The sequence below is a fragment of the Plectropomus leopardus genome, chromosome 2 (assembly GCF_026936395.1).
Source record: "Plectropomus leopardus strain MGB_pleo_1.0 chromosome 2, ASM2693639v1, whole genome shotgun sequence".
Taxonomy (NCBI): Eukaryota; Metazoa; Chordata; class Actinopteri; order Perciformes; family Serranidae; genus Plectropomus; species Plectropomus leopardus.
Genome location: NC_142177.1, coordinates 28,852,115 through 28,871,191, shown reverse-complemented (window position 1 = coordinate 28,871,191; position 19,077 = coordinate 28,852,115). Strand labels below are relative to the sequence as shown.

The following is a 19,077-nucleotide window of genomic DNA, read 5'->3' as shown; positions in this document are numbered from 1 at the left end:
GCATGTATGGCATGAAAATGATCGAAATGCAGAAGGCATAGTAGTAATTTGGCATCAAAAATGTCAAAATATGACATGTCCCAAAAACTTGCCAAATTATAGTGTTTTTGGCCCTTATTGCAAATTTCTGTGCTACCGCTTGTCTTGGAAGGCTATTTTATGTGGTTAAATGTGGTTTTCAGCTGTTTTTGGGACATGCCATATTTTGAGTTTTTTGCCATACTATAGCCTTGCATTTTCGCACATTTTTTCCACATGCCAAATTATGGTGTTTTTGTCCTGTTTTGCAACTTTCTATGCTTTGGCGTGTCTCGATAGGCCATTTAATGTGGTTTAATGTGGTTTTCAGCTGTTTTTGGGACATGCCATATTTTAACATTTTTGCCATACTATAGCCTTGCATTTTAGGTCATTTTTACAACTTGTCAAATGATAGCGTTTATGGCCCTTATTGCAAATTCCTGTGCTACTGCTTGTCTTGGAAGGGTATTCTATGTGGTTTAATGTGGTTTTCAGCTGTTTTTGGGACATGCCATATTTTAACATTTTTGCCATACTATAGCCTTGCATTTTCGGTCATTTTTTCCACATGCCAAATTATGGTGTTTTTGTCCTATTTTGCAACTTTCTATGCTATGGCGTGCATCTGCAGGCAATTCTCTGCAGTTTTAAGTGGTTTTCAGCTATTTTTGGGACATGTCATATTTTGACATTTTTGCCATACTATAGCCTTGGATTTTTTGTCATTTTTTCCACATGCCAAATTATGGTGTTTTCAGCCTTATTTGCAAATTTCTTTGCTATGACGTGTTTTGGAAGGCCACTTTATGTGGTTTAATGTTATTTTCAGCAGTTTTTGGGACATGTCATATTTTGACATTTTTGCCATACTATAGCCTTGCATTTTCAATCATTTTTTCCACATGCCAAGTTATGGTGTTTTTGGCCTTTTTTGCAACTTTCTATGCTATGGCGTGCATCTGCAGGCAATTCTCTGCAGTTTTAAGTGGTTTTCAGCAGTTTTTGGGACATGTCATATTTTGACATTTTTGCCATACTATAGCCTTGCATTTTCGGTCATTTTTACAACTTGTCAAATGATAGTGTTTATGGCCCTTATGCAAATTTCTGTGCTACTGCTTGTCTTGGAAGGGTATTCTATGTGGTTTAATGTGGTTTTCAGCTGTTTTTGGGACATGCCATATTTTAACATTTTTGCCATACTATAGCCTTGCATTTTCGGTCATTTTTTCCACATGCCAAATTATGGTGTTTTTGTCCTATTTTGCAACTTTCTATGCTATGGCGTGCATCTGCAGGCAATTCTCTGCAGTTTTAAGTGGTTTTCAGCTATTTTTGGGACATGTCATATTTTGACATTTTTGCCATACTATAGCCTTGCATTTTCGGTCATTTTTACAACTTGCCAAATTATAGTGTTTTTGGCCCTTATTGCAAATTTCTGTGCTACCGCTTGTCTTGGAAGGCTATTTTATGTGGTTTAATGTGGTTTTCAGCTGTTTTTGGGACATGCCATATTTTAACATTTTTGCCATACTATAGCCTTACATTTTCGGTCATTTTTACAACTTGCCAAATTATAGTGTTTTTGGCCCTTATTGCAAATTTCTGTGCTTCTGCTTGTCTTGGAAGGGTATTTTATGTGGTTTAATGTGGTTTTCAGCTGTTTTTGGGACATGCCATATTTTAACATTTTTGCCATACTATAGCCTTGCATTTTCGATCATTTTTTCCACATGCCAAATTATGGTGTTTTTGTCCTGTTTTGCAACTTTCTATGCTATGGCGTGCATCTGCAGGCGATTCTCTGCAGTTTTAAGTGGTTTTCAGCTATTTTTGGGACATGTCATATTTTGACATTTTTGCCATACTATAGCCTTGGATTTTTTTGTCATTTTTTCCACATGCCAAATTATGGTGTTTTCGGCCTTATTTGCAAATTTCTTTGCTATGACGTGTTTTGGAAGGCCACTTTATGTGGTTTAATGTGGTTTTCAGCTGTTTTTGGGACATGCCATATTTTGAGTTTTTTGCCATACTACAGCCTTGCATTTTCGATCATTTTTTCCACATGCCAAATTATGGTGTTTTTGGCCTTTTTTGCAACTTTCTATGCTATGGCGTGCATCTGCAGGCAATTCTCTGCAGTTTTAAGTGGTTTTCAGCAGTTTTTGGGACATGTCATATTTTGACATTTTTGCCATACTATAGCCTTGCATTTTCGGTCATTTTTACAACTTGTCAAATGATAGTGTTTATGGCCCTTATTGCAAATTTCTGTGCTATGACGTGTTTTGGAAGGCTACTTTATGTGGTTTAATGTGGTTTTCAGCTGTTTTTGGGACATGCCATATTTTGAGTTTTTTGCCATACTATAGCCTTGCATTTTCGGTCATTTTTTCCACATGCCAAATTATGGTGTTTTCGGCCCTTTTTGCAACTTGCTATGCTACAGCGTGACTTGGAACACTATTTCATGTGGTTTAATGTGGTTTTCAGCCTTTTTTGGGATATGTCATATTTTGACATCTTTGCCATACTATAGCCTTGAGTAACCAGGTCATGAATTCTGGAAAGAAACATTGCTGTTGAGTTTTTTCAAACATATTTTGTATGTTATTTTGATTCTTTGAGCACCTCAAGCTGAGTACCATCTAGTTTCATTATATTAGAGAGAAGGCAGACATCTCTATGGCTTGCTTTTAGGGTGAACTGTCCCTTCAAACGTTTGGACAAACAAGTTAAGTTTGCTTTTTGTAAGTTAAACTTACAGCCTGTGTTAACTTTAGTGTCTTTTTATTTATAAAGTTTATGCTGTGAATTAGTCGGAAGTTTATTAATGAGCTTTAGATAAGACTGACTCTTATCCAACATAAAATAAATGTAATGACTGGATTTTAATTGCTTAGCCAAAAGAGGAAAAAAAGGCTGGGAAAAAAAGTAAATAATGTCACATTGTTTTATTTTTGGTGGTATAAATATTGTAACACCTAAATGTACATCAGGATGCAATCCACTTATTGACTGCATTGTTTTTACTAATATGTCCTGTTTTGCAAACCTAAACTGTTGCTAGCTTTAAGGGTTGCAGCAGAAATTGCAGTGTCATTTTTGTTTACTATTTCTTTACAGTACTAGACAGAGATATGAGTACCCAATATAGTGGATACTTGTACCTTTCGAGTAGCTGGAGCTGGGAGCGGAGGCAGAGGCGGAGGCGGACACTGCGGCGCTGAAGCGGTTGGCTGTGACTCTGAGAGAGGCCACATTTTTTTGGGGCTGAAACAGGATGATGTGGACTTTGGGGGCAAAGAGGCAGCCAAGAACCACCGAACCACTCAGACTGACGGAGATGCACATGGTGGTGGTCTGCACCTGTGAGGAGACAGAGAGTATCAGTCTGCACTTGGATTTCTTTCTTTTGTCTTGAAAAGGACAAATGAAGTTTGTTCAAAGGCCACCTGGCCCCCAGCACCCTTCACACAGACAGACAGAGAGACAGACAGACACAGACACAGACACCTGTTACTTCACTACAGCCTTTGATCCAACAGTTCACAGTTATATTTATTTCCTGCTGTGGTGACGCCTAAATACAAAAAAATAACAGTTTCTGAAGTTTCCTCTTGCCCCTTTTGTGCTAAATCATCTAACCAACAGCTCCAAACCAATCTTAACTTCCCTGTAAAATGAATACTGTACATATGTGCTGTTCATTATATCCTTGTCTTTCAGTACACAAAACACTTCTCCTCTTACTTCTCTTACCTGACCTGGTTTAGTATGAGAGTCACAAGTTATCGTCATGTGCTTTATCTTTTCTGCCACATCCTAATTACTCACTTGTCACTTATTTTGTGTTGCAAATAAATACATGAATGATCAACATTATCTTATTAGGTCTCTCCAGAGTTAAAGGAAAACAGTGTAGGATTTAGGGCAGATTTAGCAGCATATAGTGGTAAGGACGGCAGATTGCAACTAAATGAAAATTCTCCCAGTTGGAATTCCTTCAGTGTTTATTGTTCAGGAGGTTTTAACTGGGAGCCAGATTATCTGCAGAGGTCTCATCCTCCCCAAAACAAACAGAACATGTGAGTTAAATTGGCAAAAACACTGAATAAAGACGTTTAATTTATTTATTTAGACTGTAGATATATGCACTGTAAAACCAACTTCTGTACATCTGTACTTCCTCCATTGCACCTTTTGTACATACATTTTCTGTTCTTTATATTCTGTTTTTCATTTTTATATTTTGAAATTGCTCCTATATTCTTATCTCTTATACTATTAAATTCTGTATCTTTTTATTCTCCCTTTATGTTAATTGTTTTACACCAAAACACAAGTCAAATTCCTTGTATATGCAAATGTACTACAAATAGAACAGATTCTGATTAAAGTTAGACATCAGTGTTTCTTCTACACTGTTTGGCTCCACACTTGGGCTGCTAGCCACACTATCTGCTAATGTATGTCACCTTTATTTTCTGATAGCCTAAGATCAAGATGTTCAGGAGGTTTTTACCAAGAGCCCAATTATCCGCAGGTCTCCTTCTCTCAAAAACAAATAGAAATGATGATTTAAACCAGTAAAGACATTGATTGAAGGAGTTTCACATTTTAAAAAAGAAAAAACAGAAGTGATTTTCGAATGCAAATGGCCCTATCTAGAGGCAGCCTTTGGTTTGTTCATCTGGGCTGCTGTAGAAACAGGGCAATGCAACATGGTGAACTACATAGACAAGGACCCCTATGTAGATATAAATGTCTCATTACAAGATAACAAAAACATAAGAATTATTATTTTCTGCTGATTAAAAACTAAATAAAACATTTTTATTGTATCATGTTCCTTTTCTGCCAATATATTCCACCATATCCTACACACTGGACCTAAAAATGTTAAAGGGGTGTGTTATAACTGCAATTTTGATTTGTTTCACGTTTTTTGCTATGATATGATGGATAATGCGCTGTGACTGTAATTAGTCACTTTTAAACTTGCAAAACTTAGAATTGCATAAATTTGCCCTAAGTGTCTATATCCTGCAGTCATACCACTAACCAAAACAAAAATGTCTCATGCAGTTATTATTCTAGTATTATTGACCACATTTCCATTTTCAGTTGTGTGTGTGTGTGTGTGTGAAGTTTTTAATTATGAATGTTAGCAATTCTAATTGTTTATCTGTATGTGCATGAATAAAAGTGCAAGAGGAAGGATGTGGAAAAAGCACAGCTGGCTGTCCTGGAAAGTCAGGGCCTTGTTAGTCATATTTCAGCTGCTAATGTGAGCTGACTGCTGGGGTCATCTTCCAGAGCAGCATCTCTTCCCACCCCACTGGTTACCCCTGCAGTCCAGGAACTTCTATTTGCAGAACCACAGCATGAAGTGAAATCCCTCCTAAACATACTGCGCAACAACACTGCAGAAATATGCAAAAGCCCTCATAAATTTAAACTCTAGACTACAACAATAACTGGTGAAAACACAGCCAGGACCGCAGGAAATATCACTTGTCTTTTGTCTGCAGCTTCTAATGTCTCTCAGGCATAAAGCTATTTCTATTTAACAGTTCTTTATACAAATAATTATTAAGCATCATTATAGGACATACTGCAGTGTGAAGTCTTCTGTGTTCGTACTTTAAAACTGACAGCAAAGAGAACGAGGGTTACACTTTTTGCTTTATTAAGTGCTCAGTGCCTTTATGAATCTTTTATCATTAATTTTATGGGTTGTTAAATACACTGTATACTTTTTCAAGAGATATTTGCATATTACTTTGGATTTAACTTCATATTATTAATTTAATTTTTTTTTACACTTTTCTTGTCTTCTATCATTTGGTATTTTAATTTACTGCAATTCCTACTTTGAGAATCTATTTGAAAATAAAGAATGTATGCATAGGTAATCAGTATATAGTTAGGCATTGACTGTTTCCAAAATGATGATTTTTTTTTTTTTACTTTTGATCAAATAAGATGAATAAAATATGCAGGCCAAAGAGACCTGAAATAATTTCCATATTTCTGAAGATGAGAGAATATCTGTATCCATCTGTGAAACCTTGAGTTCATCATGATTCGCTGGGCAACAAGGCTGTAGTCTCTCATTAGAATATTTCTCTGCTATCCAACCCTAATTTGAAATGTGGCAACTGAGCCCACAGCCATTATTATTGGTGTCACACAGAACCAAATCACCAAGGTCTCTGTTGCAGTGCCAAACCTCTCATTCTTTCAATTACTCTGTGTGCTGCTTCTCCAGTATGAAGGCGCATATTCCACAATGTTTGGCCGTGGTCTCATGAATACCACCAGAGATCAGGAAAGGTAAAGGTTTTGGGTTCACGGCTTAGGTGGCAGAATGGCTGATCACTACAGACATGAAGAGCCCGAGGTACCTCATGATGATACAAAGCTTGTGTGATCTAGACGCCCCCCCCCCCATCTGTTTGCACAACAAAGGCCTTGTTGCACATCCAGACCAAATGCTATGGCAGTAGCCTTGAGTCTGCCCAAGGCACTGGCGCTCATAACTTACATAGTCTGTCGGCTTTATGCCCGTTATTTTGTGTTTTTGTCTTCCTTTACACTGCATGGGTAAATACATTAATCTGTCCTTGCAGCTATACATTTATACTTGGGAAAAACAAAATGTATATTCAAATTTTTTGGCCTGCTGCTGCATTTCAAACAAGTCCAGTAATAGCTATGCATATTAATTCAATGTTGTTTATGTGATGCAGGGTAAATGCAACCTTTAGCATTTGTGTGAAGGCTAAAGGCTACAAAACTTTATCCCCTTGTGACAACTCTGCAGTAGATATGCCATTTCCCCTCCGACGATTAGAGAGGCACCGCCACTAAATGAGCCAGCACACTGCATTTATTTTTGACTACAGGTCATAATACTACTTGGTGAGATTGCTACATAGGGCCAATTGTGATTAAGTCTTAGCATCAAATAACAAAAACTACAATAAATCTCCAGAAATCATCGTTTGCACTTGAAATGTGTCATTAAGCATTTAGCGATGCCGCAAGTGAATGAATCAGTTTGACTGTCATTAATTATTTCTGTCTGTATATTTCAGCCTTATCTGTCTCCAGAGTCTTTGTTCTCGTCTTGAAAGATCCTTCAGCCCACATGAAACGAAAGCTCGCTCTTTCAAGGCTCTGGGTGACAGTGATCAAATGGAATGTGAAAGTGACACCCTCTTCTTTAGGAATGATAAACACACTAGGGATAGTCATTTATAGACGTTGTTTACATTATCCCAAAACTGTGGGCTTGGGAACTTTCCACAAATATTAAGTATAAATACTCAGTTGACTTGGTTTAAAAGAATTCACAGATAGTTACCCTGTAGTCGCTGGCGGTGACATAGAAGATGGGCTGGAAAGCGAGCCAGATGATGCACGTGGTGTACATGGTGAACCCAATGAACTTGGCTTCATTGAAGTTTTCAGGGCACTTTCGCGTCTTGAAAGCGTAGACGGTGCAGAGGACGATGAGGATGCAGTTGTAGGTGAGTGACATGAGCATGGTGGAGTCCCTGCTGCTGCACTTGAGGGTGACCACGTCTCTCCTCTCTGGGCTCACCTCCTTACGAACCCCGGGCACCTCCACCAGCAGCCAGATGACAGCCACCAGCAGCTGGCAGGAGATAAGAGCACCGCAGATCGCTACCTGGGAAGCAGGACTGATGAAGCGAGGACGCTGGGCTCCATCCTTCACCCCACTGAAGATGCGAGCGATTCGGTTGGTCTTGGTTAGAAGAGCTGAGTAACACACTGCAAACGAGGTGCCCAGGCCAAGTCGGCGTAGGGTACAGACAGCAGTGGAAGGTTTGGCAATGTAGATGAAGGTCATGAGGTAGCACATCAACACTCCCAGCAAGAGGATGTAAGAGAGCTCACGTCCACTTGCTTTTACCACAGGTGTCTCATTGTGCTTGAAGAAGAGGCCCACTACTGACAGAGTGCACAAGATGCCAAGGCAGGAGATGGTGACGGGACCAATGGCCCAGGCATCTTCCCAGCGGATGTATTCTTCAGGAAGATTATAGCAGCCAGTTAAGTTAGCCAGAGGCCACTGACCGAAGCTGCAGTCAGCACAGGTAAACTCATCCTGTAGGTACTGGTAGGGCTGGCAGGGGATGCAGATCCAGCAGCACACGTCTCCAGGCTGCATGCTCTTCACCTCGTTCTTCCTGCAAGGGTCACTGCATTGGGAAGTTGGTGGTACGAGGTCACGCCAGGGTACCAGGGTGGTGTTCAGGGTCAGGTTCTGGTCCCAGTAGCCGACTTTCCTGTAGACGAACTTCCCCTCTTCCTTGTGGTAATGGAAGATGTTGTAGCGGCTGATGCTGTCACCAAAGGAGTCGAAGCGCACCATGTTCTCAGTGTCGGGTCTGAATGGAGCTGGTAGGAAGCAAAAAACAAGGAAAATAGAAAAAGAGGGAAGAACTGATTATGTTTCTCAACTGTTCTGGATAAATCATAGTTTTACCTGCGTATCAGAGCTATATACATTTGTGTAGACGTATATCATCCTACACCCTGCTGAAGGATGGTATATATAATTCAAACTAATGGCAGAGGTTGGATCTTGTCATTGTTTTGTAAGTCACAAGTAATGCTCAAGTCTTTGCATTCAAGTCCAAAGTTAAGTCTCAAGGCAAGACAGGTAAGTTGGAGTACAGTCCAAAGTCCTAAACTTTGTATTTCGAGTCCTAAACAAGTTCTAATGTGCTCTTCACCAACAGAGTAACAATATTCAATTAACAACAGAGTAATAATACATTAGATGTACAAAAAACAGAAATGCCTTTTAAAATGTGTACTTAGTTGCTAAAACAAGTTTGTTGCAATGTCTTGCCTTTCAATTTGTAATTTTGGACCAGCACATTTTGCAAACTGCAATTACTTTTTTTGTTGACCACTCATAGTTTTTGTACATTAATGAAATTATCTTGGTATCTTTTTTTTCAAAGTGACTCTCAGTAACATAACGTCAGTTCTTGGTTCAAACAAAGTGGATCTGGAGAATTAAGTGTTGTCTTGCAGGGAATAAATAGTGTTAATGATAGAAGATCCAACAAATGAAGGAAAATTAATTGGTTCACCGCACACTTTTCAAATAACATACTGATTTATCTTTGTGCTTGGAGGAAGATATCGAGTATTTCAAGTCAAAACACTCAAGTCAAAGTAAAGTCACAAGTCGCTGGTGTTTAAGTCCAAGTCGAGCTGCAATTCTCTCCATGTGAGTCCACACCTCTGACTAATGGCACTGTACGTTCCACTAGTATTTTCAATGGTGCTTCATTAAAAACAGTAGAATTACGACATAAAGAAATGCTTTCCTAATATATAATGTACTAAATGGCTGTAAATACTCAACACACCAATTTCCTGCCATTGAGGCTAAATGTGAGCATTCATTCATCTAACCAATATCCAATATTCTCAGAATAGCACGTTCCAGATAGGTTCCCCTCCCACTGATTCATCCATGGTAATTCATGAATAATTTTTGCTAATTGAATAATTACAAAGTTCTTTTTAGTGCTGCAGAGGAAATCATTTGAAGTCTTAATCCAGTGGCATGCTTATTTGCGACCCCGGTTTGCCTCACATTAAAATGTTCACAATGAATCTAATCCCATTCTCAGAAATTTAAAATAATCTCATGGAGTAGACACATATAGAACAAGCATACTTGTTAGAATGAAACATTTCTCTGTGTTTGCTCTCACTGCTGTGCTTACCATCAAACTTGGTCTTCAAGATGAACTCCTTGTAGAACCTTTTGCCGTTTCCTGGTTTCATGGCGTCACAGACCTTGGATGTGTTGGAGCATACTGCTTGCCTCATGTTGTGCAGAGCGTAGGCCATGGCATAGACTGCATTTACTACAAACATAATCTTAGACTCCTGCTCAAAAGTTCCATCTCGTAAGCTGTGTTCACTGCAGCCGTGTTCCTGGAGGCTACAGCCGAACCGGTGCTCCCAGAACTCCTTGAACCACGGGTTCCTTGTGTTGGTGTACGGGTTCAGCTTGGTGAAGTAATCTTCAAACTCTCTAATTGGGTAGGAGGCCAGCTCGATGGTGAAAGCCCCCTCTGCTGCTGTCTCGCTGCCCCTCACCACACTCTCCTGCGCCCCCCATCCATCGCTGGCCACCCAGGTGAAGGTGACGTTCATGCGAGCGGCGGCCACCAGCAGCTCACGGGCGTCTTCGCTGCGGGTGAACAGGATGACCACCTTAGCGTTGGACTTCTGCTGCAGAGCGCGGATCACATTATCGTAGCCCTGGCGGTTCATGGAGCGGCTCACTTTGGCTGAAGTGGCGATGCAGATTTGGCGACTGCGTGCCTCCTGCTGGAAGGCATCGATGCCAGTTTCACCATAGTCGCCCTCTGACGCTACTGTTGACACGTAGGTCCAGTTGAAGTAACGCAGAATCTCGGCTATGGCTTTGGCCTGGTAAAAGTCAGGGGGTACAGTGCGAGCAAAGTAGTCATAGCGGGTCTTATCGCTGAGCTTTGAGCTGGTGGAGGCATAGCTGATCTGAGGGATCTGAAACAATCGCAGGAGGTTGGCCACCTGGAAAAGAAGAACGAAAAGATTTTATGTTTATGTCATTAAGTCACTTTTATTGGTTATGCCGTCATAGTATGGATAGACACGAACCATGGCAGAAGCATCAAGCATGACATGCTAGGATCAAATGAAGGACTTTCTTGCTAAATTGTGTCATTTTATGCCGGTCTTACGCCAAACAGCTATTCAAGCGTTTTCACTGTTGCAGACAGATTTCCAATGTCATGATAAAATCATGAGATTTTGGATCATTTGACTCACAGCTGCTTGAACTTTTTGTCATCTTGCCGTTCCAATAAAGTCAAAAATTTTTAATATTACCATAACGGTTAAATGTAAGCTCACACAAACAGTGAGGTTCAAGGACGTCAACACCGACGTCAACCAAAAGCAGCGCACTCTCAAGTACCGAACAGAAAGCAGCAAATCAGACAGACAATAAACATGGAGGGGACTCCAGGGAGAATCGCAAACTTTTGTAGGACAGTAAGACTTTGCTGTCCTAGTCTGTCCTTTCAGGATGTTGTAATCACAACAAATAACACAAATTCAGAAAATCCCTTTGAATTATGCTCAGCCTCGCAATTTTGTCCAATCATTGAACTTAACTGCAAATCTGACCATTCAAAACTGGTTAAATGTCATTTCATTGTAGAGGTGCACGCAGCATATTGATTTGCTCAGCTCCTCCTTGTCCTGCTCTCTCTGCCTAGTTTTCCTGTTCTCCTCTAAGGGTTGCGTCCACATTCTGTGATGTCTTCTCATTTTCTTTTTGGCTGTTTTTTTCATAACAATCCACTGCACAGACAAGGGCAGCTGTTGCCTAAAGCTGCTCCATTGTTTAGCAGTTTTTCTTCTTGGAAATTTCCACTAGGCAGAATGGCAGATCATCTCAAATGTAGTTACAGATGCCCAGTCTCAGCAAAATCTTTTAGTCTGTAACTAAAAACTCTGTGTCTTATGACACATTTTCTTTAGATGTGAAAGGGTGTTAGACTTTAGTCTTTCCAAAACCTTTTTAAAGCCTTGTAGTGTATGTTAGGCACTAGACGGCTCACCAGAATGTCCTGGAAAACACGGAGCTGAAATACGGTATAAAGCTCCGTCAAGCTGAGGGGAACTGCAGAGTTTGGTGATAATTATCTGTGGGTTTATCAATAAGAGCGACCCCTGTCACACCACAAAAGTCATTTTATCCATTGTTATTCTAAAAAATATTGATTATAGTCACTTTAACAGTCCTAGAATGATAGGGTTGTGGATTTTTTTATTTTGCAGAGGTAAGCATAATGTTACAATATTCCTGTGGTTTAAATGGCACTAGCCGATTGTTTTTAGTGCAATGAAGTCATATTTCCCCTCATGATGAAATTCATGATTTCAAAAACACCCTTTAATTCTAATAAAAGTCTTTGACTTCTTCAACAAAATGCTGCAATGCTCCATTTCAAGTTTCTCGAGTAGTTTTAAGCCCTTTTTGCTTTTCAGCTTGTAGATATCCATCTGGTCTGCAGGTGAAATGAAGCCATGAAAGGGCAGAGCTGCTGCCCGATGTGCTTCAGCTCTGTGGCAAAGCCTGGCAGTGGAAACAGCGACAATTCAATGTTCCTCTATCTCAAACTGTTTACTCTGTCAGGGATCCACATCACCAGCAGCTAGAGCCACAAATCCCTTTGCAGAGTGTGCCAGATAACAACATCAGCAACAATGGCACAGAGATAAGAATTTTATCAGCATGTTTCTGCTGTTTTCTTTAGTTAAAGCCATTCAGTCAAGTCATTAAAGTCTCGTGACAGATTCTGCCAGTTCTGATGCCTACCTAACCCAGAAAAGTATATTGATTTCTTTGCTGAGATGATAGTTGGTGGTGCTAAATTCAACAGGGGTGGTTGATAATCTCTGACTGAAATTCAGCGAGGCATCCATGTTGTACACAAGTCTGCCGAAAAGATTGTGTCAGAGTCATAGCATAAAATCACAGCAATTATTTTCCCACACAGCATTACGAAGCTAACTGTGACTGAGTGAGCTGGTGAAAACCTGTCATTTTGCAGGATTCCTCATGAGAAACGGGGGTGATTAGTGAATACCCATGTGCTTCAATATGACGACCTCCTCCCTGAGGTATCATTGTATGCCTGGAGGCTTCCCAATCAATGGCATCCCCCTGGATGTAATTGGAACCCTTCACACTCACACTAAGTCCCATTAAAAGCAACGTTCTCTGTTACAGCTTCCTCAATCCAACCCACATAAACAGGGCAAAAAATATTTTCTGTGTTATTATAAATCCCAAGTGTTTTATACTGTATGAGCACTTGGCTCACATGTTTTTGTATGGGGTGCATGCCCTGAACATGTTACTCAAAAAACATTCTTTAGTCACGTTAGAAGCACGGCTCCAGAGGCAATCTGGAAACACTTCAGCTATCAGTCTGACAACGATAAAGCCTCAGGAAGCAAGGGCCAATATTTCGGGAGATCCAGTGTATTTAGTGGATATCCGGGCCAAGACTTGCTCCTGTGTACACTGGTCATTTTGGCTGATGTCTATAAACAGATATCTGCACATGAATGCAAAATAATTAAAAAAAAACGTAATATAAAGTTAAATCCTCTTCAGACAAGAGCGGATGGCTTCTGCAAATGCATTTCAGCTGATGTACCCTGCCTCACCAAAAGGACTGTTCACCTGCATTCAAACAATACTGATTAGTCAACATTACTTGCACAACAAACAGACTACAAATGGAAACCAAAATGCTTCTGATGTTTGGCATCAGAAGATTTTGTCCTGCTGCCTACAAATTCTGCAAATATATGCAGTTATATGTTTACAGAGATTTTTCTAGGGGTGGCATTGTCAAAACCCACTCCCAGTAATTGCATGACTGCGGTGGATGGAAAAATGCATTTTCTTTTGCTGATTTTCTGTAAAGTCTGTCAAAATTTGTATTACATTTGCATGGACAACCTATTAATGAGAAAATGACCATATTTCACTTTCGACTTATCACCCCAGTAAACATTTTCCTAATGGGTTTATGATCTAACTTGCAAAATTCAAGCCTTCTTCAATACTGCATAATGTTCATTTTGTAAATTATGGTCCCATTTAAAGTAAAGTACACCTGAGATGCACAATCATATTGGCATGTTATCACTATCAGCAGATATTGGCTTTAAAACATTGACCAACATGCTGATTTCATACTTGTTTTTTAAGCGAACATGTACAAAACACAATTCTCAACACAATTCTCTGTCACTGACACGTTCACCTTTTGACGACCATGACCAGCCTTAATATAAAGCGAAGCAACTGTAAGCATGCATTATCAGAATAAGACCATCAGAGAAGACTACTTGGCACTGAATATGCAATGTAAACACACTCTGTTTTGAATCAGAAATCACTGACATTAACTCTACACTGTGAGCAGGCATGTGCTTAACCTCCTTAAGCTGAAACACCCCAAAGACAGGAGCCAGCAGGAAACACAGGAACACTTCAAGTTCTTGAGGGGATAAATGGAGTAAATGTGATGTATGTAGACAAGCGCACAGCACCCGGCAGTAGTCCACGCCACTGTTTCTAGCAGTATATAGGGCAGAGGTCTCATCAAATTACCCACTGAGGGACATGATTTCTGTTGTTCATGTGTGGGGGAACCTGGTTGGAGCTCTGCATCTACTGATTCATTTATGTTGTCTGGGATATATACAGTATTTTGTATGCAGCATGCAGAGTAACATACGAGCAGCCACACTGAGTCAGTCAGTCACACTTGCATAGTAATAAGGTAGTTTCCTCTTGCAGGATTTTCAGACAGGCAGTTGGCCTTCATCAATAGATTCTAGGAGAAGCTTGACAGCACACCTTTCAGGACGTTACTGGAGTGTGTGACAGTAACCGTCTGTTCGTCCTCATGCGGTATTTCCCTCTCGCTCTCTCCATCAACAAGTCAGATAAGAACACAACCACAGTACTGGCTCAGAGGTATCATACTGTAAATCTGCTCTCATTGCAAGAGATGCCACAAACTACAACCATTTATTTTCTTAATTAACTAGATGGTGTAGCTTGCAAAGAGCTTAGACTTTGACACTAATTTATTTAAGACTTACACTATCATAATCAATACATATGACTCTAGACTTTACCCTAACCTGAATCTATCCTCAGCAAAGACACAGCCTACTTAAGCTTGTTTAGCTCTCAACTGCAATAATTTGAAGCACCAATTAGGTGCTTGTCATGGCCTGCTGGTTTAAAATCCAAAAGAGGTCCCCAAAAGTGGCATACTGTATCTTGGACCACAATATCTAAAAAATAGTACATGCCAAAGGCAGGTTCACACAGCTTCCCTGTATAAGATGGTCTGATTAGATTTTCAGGCACCCTTTTGCATAGATTTTTATATTAACTACATCATCTTTTAAAAAAATAAAATAAAATTACTCTTTTAGGATGCAGACATAATTAGAATAATGCCCATATGTTCCGTGAAGATAAGTATATATATACACAAAAATTGCAGTATTTCTGAATTATTGCATTATTAGATTAATGACCTCATTAGCATTACAGGTTATATCTAATATATCATGATAATTATGGCAGTACATTGTGCAGGAGTCTTGGTTTGGTTCTATTATGCAGCAGGTTCATTAGTGAAGCAGTAATTATTTTCTGTAATGTTATGAATGCCTGCTTCCCCTGCGTTCCTTTAGAGACAAACTTTGCAGTATAGAGTAGTGTAATTATATATGTATATATATATATATATATATATATATATATATATATATATATATATATATATATATATACATACACACACACAATGCAGTGACCGCATGATATTTTAAACAGAGATTAATGTTGTGAATATGTGCATGTGTACCTTGAATCTTACATTCTTTTTCAAACATTGATGTCAATGACAGACAGAAAGTACGCTCTTTTTTTCAGATTTCACAGTAAACAGACATTAAAGCTGTTTTCTGAATGTGATTCAACTGCCTTTTATTAAATTACATTTAGGACTATTTATACACTGCACTGTAGCTGTTCTGTAGATTTTATTCTTCAGTCCAATCAGTTTTTGTCTTACTTTTATTGTCAACTTTATTTTATTATTATTACTCTTTGTGTCTTGCGGTTCTCTTTTATCTTGTCTTAATGTCTTTTATGTCTTATGAAATGCACTTTAAATTGCTTTGTTGATTAAATGTGCTATATAAATAAATCGCACACAGAATGATTTATGTGCCGAGTTTGATTCCAGACGGCTGTTTTCATATAGGAGAAAAGTTTTCTGTGCTCAGTTCTAAGAGACAGTCACCCCCAAAATCAAAAATACACATTTTCCTCTGCCCCATAGTGCTGTTTATTAGTTTAGATTGTTTCGGTGTGACTTGCAGCATGTTGGAGATAACAGCCTCAGAGATGTCTGCCTTTTCTTGAATATAATGAAACTAAATGGCACGCGGCTTGAGGTGCTCACAGTATCAGAAAAAATACATCTGAAAAACTCAACAGCAATGTCTTTTTTCAGAAATCATGACCCGGTTACTCAAGATAATCCACAGACACGAGTCTCTCGTCCGAGTGGATGCACACTTCCTTTTGTACGACGATAAGGTTGGCGGGTGTAGTTTGGTAGAGAGATAATAGTGCCTGTATGAAGGTGTTCATAACAATATGTGTGGATTATCTTAAGTAACCAAGCCATGCACTCTAGAAAGAGACAGTACTGTTTAGGGTTTTTAAAGGGTTTTTTGTTTGTTTGTTTGTTTGTTTTTTGCACCTTGAACACCACAAGCTGAGTGCCATCTAGTTCCATAATATATGAGAGAAGACAGACATCTCTCCGGCCGGTTTCTCCAACACTCTGCAACTCACACCAAAGCAATCCAGACTTATACACAGCACTACAGGTAACAAGAAAAGAGGTGAATTGTCCCTTTAAATCACAGTAAATGTAATGTACCAGCAGGATTTGTGCCATCACAACTAGCTTTGAAACCAATCAGTTTGCAAATGATGAAAATAAACTAAGATGAGACTAAATTACGCTTGTGTCCAGCAGATACAAGCGTAATTTCCTGAAGGGAAAGGAATTGATCTAGTTATAAGAATTTTAACTTCACATTTGAAGTTTTATGTAAAGGAAACACATCAGATACAAATTAGTATTAAAAACAGAGTATTTTTCAGCGTCTTAACACATACCTAGAGTGTATCTTTAAGTAAAGAAATGCATTTATATATATCAACAAGAAAACATTTACGAGGATCCTGTTTATAGGTCCCTTAGCGTTCTCCCTCACCTTTAGCGCCAGTTTTACACTCCAATATGTTCCCTTTGTGACACAAACTTCAAATAAATGTATTACATGACAAACAGCCTCTGCACAATATATAACATGAGTGCTTAATGTCTACAGCGTGCAGTGTGTACAGCTGCAGTCTTCACTGCAATATCTAGATAGGCAATAGTAAAGCTATTAAAGTAGTTTTACATGGAAAAGAACTTGCTGCAGTGAGCGCTGATATTTCAAGGACAAAGGGAAGAGTTAAGCTGGAACAAGAGAGTAGTCGTACTGGAGTCACGCTTTGGGACAAACAAATGAATACACAGTATTTTGTAAATATCTACTTAGATGATGTCATAGTATCAAAATCATAGGAAAAGACTGCAAATACTATTATAAAGCTTCTCAGATCTTCAGACTAATGAATGCATATAGCTGAGTTTGAAGTAAATGCTTGATATGGTGTGTAGTAGGAGCAGTATTATGGGATTTCAGGCACTGCAGAAAGATATGAGACTGCTGGAACATGTGCTCTTACTCATGTGTCTGTCATGATTTTTTTCAACATGGAAAGTCCATCTGTATGTCCCCGAGGTCCCTGTCAAGCTGAGCCCTACAGTAGATACAGTAGATGGCATGCAGTGTGAAACTTAAGGATGCACAGTGCACCAGCCCTGCCACTTACTGAAGGACCTGAAATACATGTTATGCATTTTGAATTTGATGCACATCACTGCTAAGTTTGGTATAATGGATTTCAGTGAAATGTGGAAATTAATAGCAAAACCTTGAATTTAATAAATATAATAAATGTCCTGTGTGAATCAAAGGGGTGTGTGCAGAAGACAAATTTAACACTGTGCATGTGATAACCTGCAAGCAGGTTACACTGACCAAAGCCGTAAGCATGGGTGTTTTATCACATGGGCCCACGGGCTCAAGGGGCCCCTAAGCCAGAGCCTCTGTGTGAAGTCTCTGTTACTAAATTTTGCATTTCTTATCAAAGCGTTCAGTCATTATGTCATATCAGAACCCTAGAAATCCTAAAAAAAATAATGAAAAAGAAAGAGAGAAACTTAAGGAATAGCCTAACATTCACTTTGAATATGTCACAAGAAAGACACCATTATGATATACGTATGTTAAGTGTTTCTGTCCCCTCAGTGTAAGACTTTAGATGCGCTGAGTACTATGCAATATTGCATGCTTAGAAACAACAGCATGTTGCACCTGCCCTAAGGGCAGTGGGTGGGATTTTTATGCATCAAGACCTGGGGTCCACTGAGTCATAATCCACCTATGGCCATGCAATAACATGTTTCTTGATTATATTAATTAGGTAATATGGTCGCCGAAGACAAAATTATTCAGTCAGCTACACAGCAGTTAAAAAGAGGTTTTAAAGGATAATTAAGGTACCAGAGTATTTTTCAAAAAGCCTCAAAATAGAGCATTTACATTCTAAAAAATCACGGGGAAAGATCCTCGTGTTGTTGTCCTCTAATTCCTGGAAATGCCACTTTGGAGTATAACTAACTGAACAGTCTGTCTTTTACCTGAACATTATGTTTCTACTCAGTACAGTATATTCAAGATGCCATCTCATTCCTAAAAGAAACACGGATGTTTTACAAACAGCAGCACAAATTATCCATGCCAAGCATGCGTTAGGTCCAATTTGGAGATAATCTAGCTCAAATTCTGAAGATGACAAATTGTTCCTATAGAGGGGAAATCACGCAAAAAAACACAGCGAGGAGAAAAATCATAAATATGCTCATAAAGTAACTCTTAGCTCTTATGGATGCCAAAATACAAAATTAAAAAAAAAAACAAGAAAACTTCTTGGAATCAATATTTCATGATTCCACAACAGCATGTTGGTTACACTCATTTGAATATGATTGATGGCTGAAGCAGCGTAAGATGTAAGAAACACCAGCATACTGCAGAACACCAGCGTGACTCAATTAAATGTGCAACATCAAAACACATCTTAAACTAAAGATTCCCTTTCTGTGCTCATCCACTTTGTTCTCTCTAAGACAATCTGAGGCAAACCCAAACACCAAGTACGGAGCTCTCCACTGTGATTGCAGCGCCTCTCTCCAC

At 39.2% G+C, this 19,077-nt stretch overlaps 1 protein-coding gene across 2 annotated transcripts in view; it reads right to left on the bottom strand.

Moving 5' to 3' along the window:
- The window catches only part of grm2b (glutamate receptor, metabotropic 2b), a 53,264-nt gene that overhangs the window by 16,474 nt on the left and 17,713 nt on the right, over positions 1–19,077 (bottom strand). For both annotated transcript variants that reach the window (XM_088090012.1, XM_088090006.1), the window contains exons 3-5: positions 9,810–10,647; positions 7,400–8,460; positions 3,198–3,396 (exon numbers count right to left, since the gene is read on the bottom strand). In XM_088090012.1, the coding sequence (XP_087946138.1) occupies positions 3,198–3,396; positions 7,400–8,460; positions 9,810–10,647 (2,098 nt within the window). The remainder of the gene's footprint in view (positions 1–3,197; positions 3,397–7,399; positions 8,461–9,809; positions 10,648–19,077) is intronic.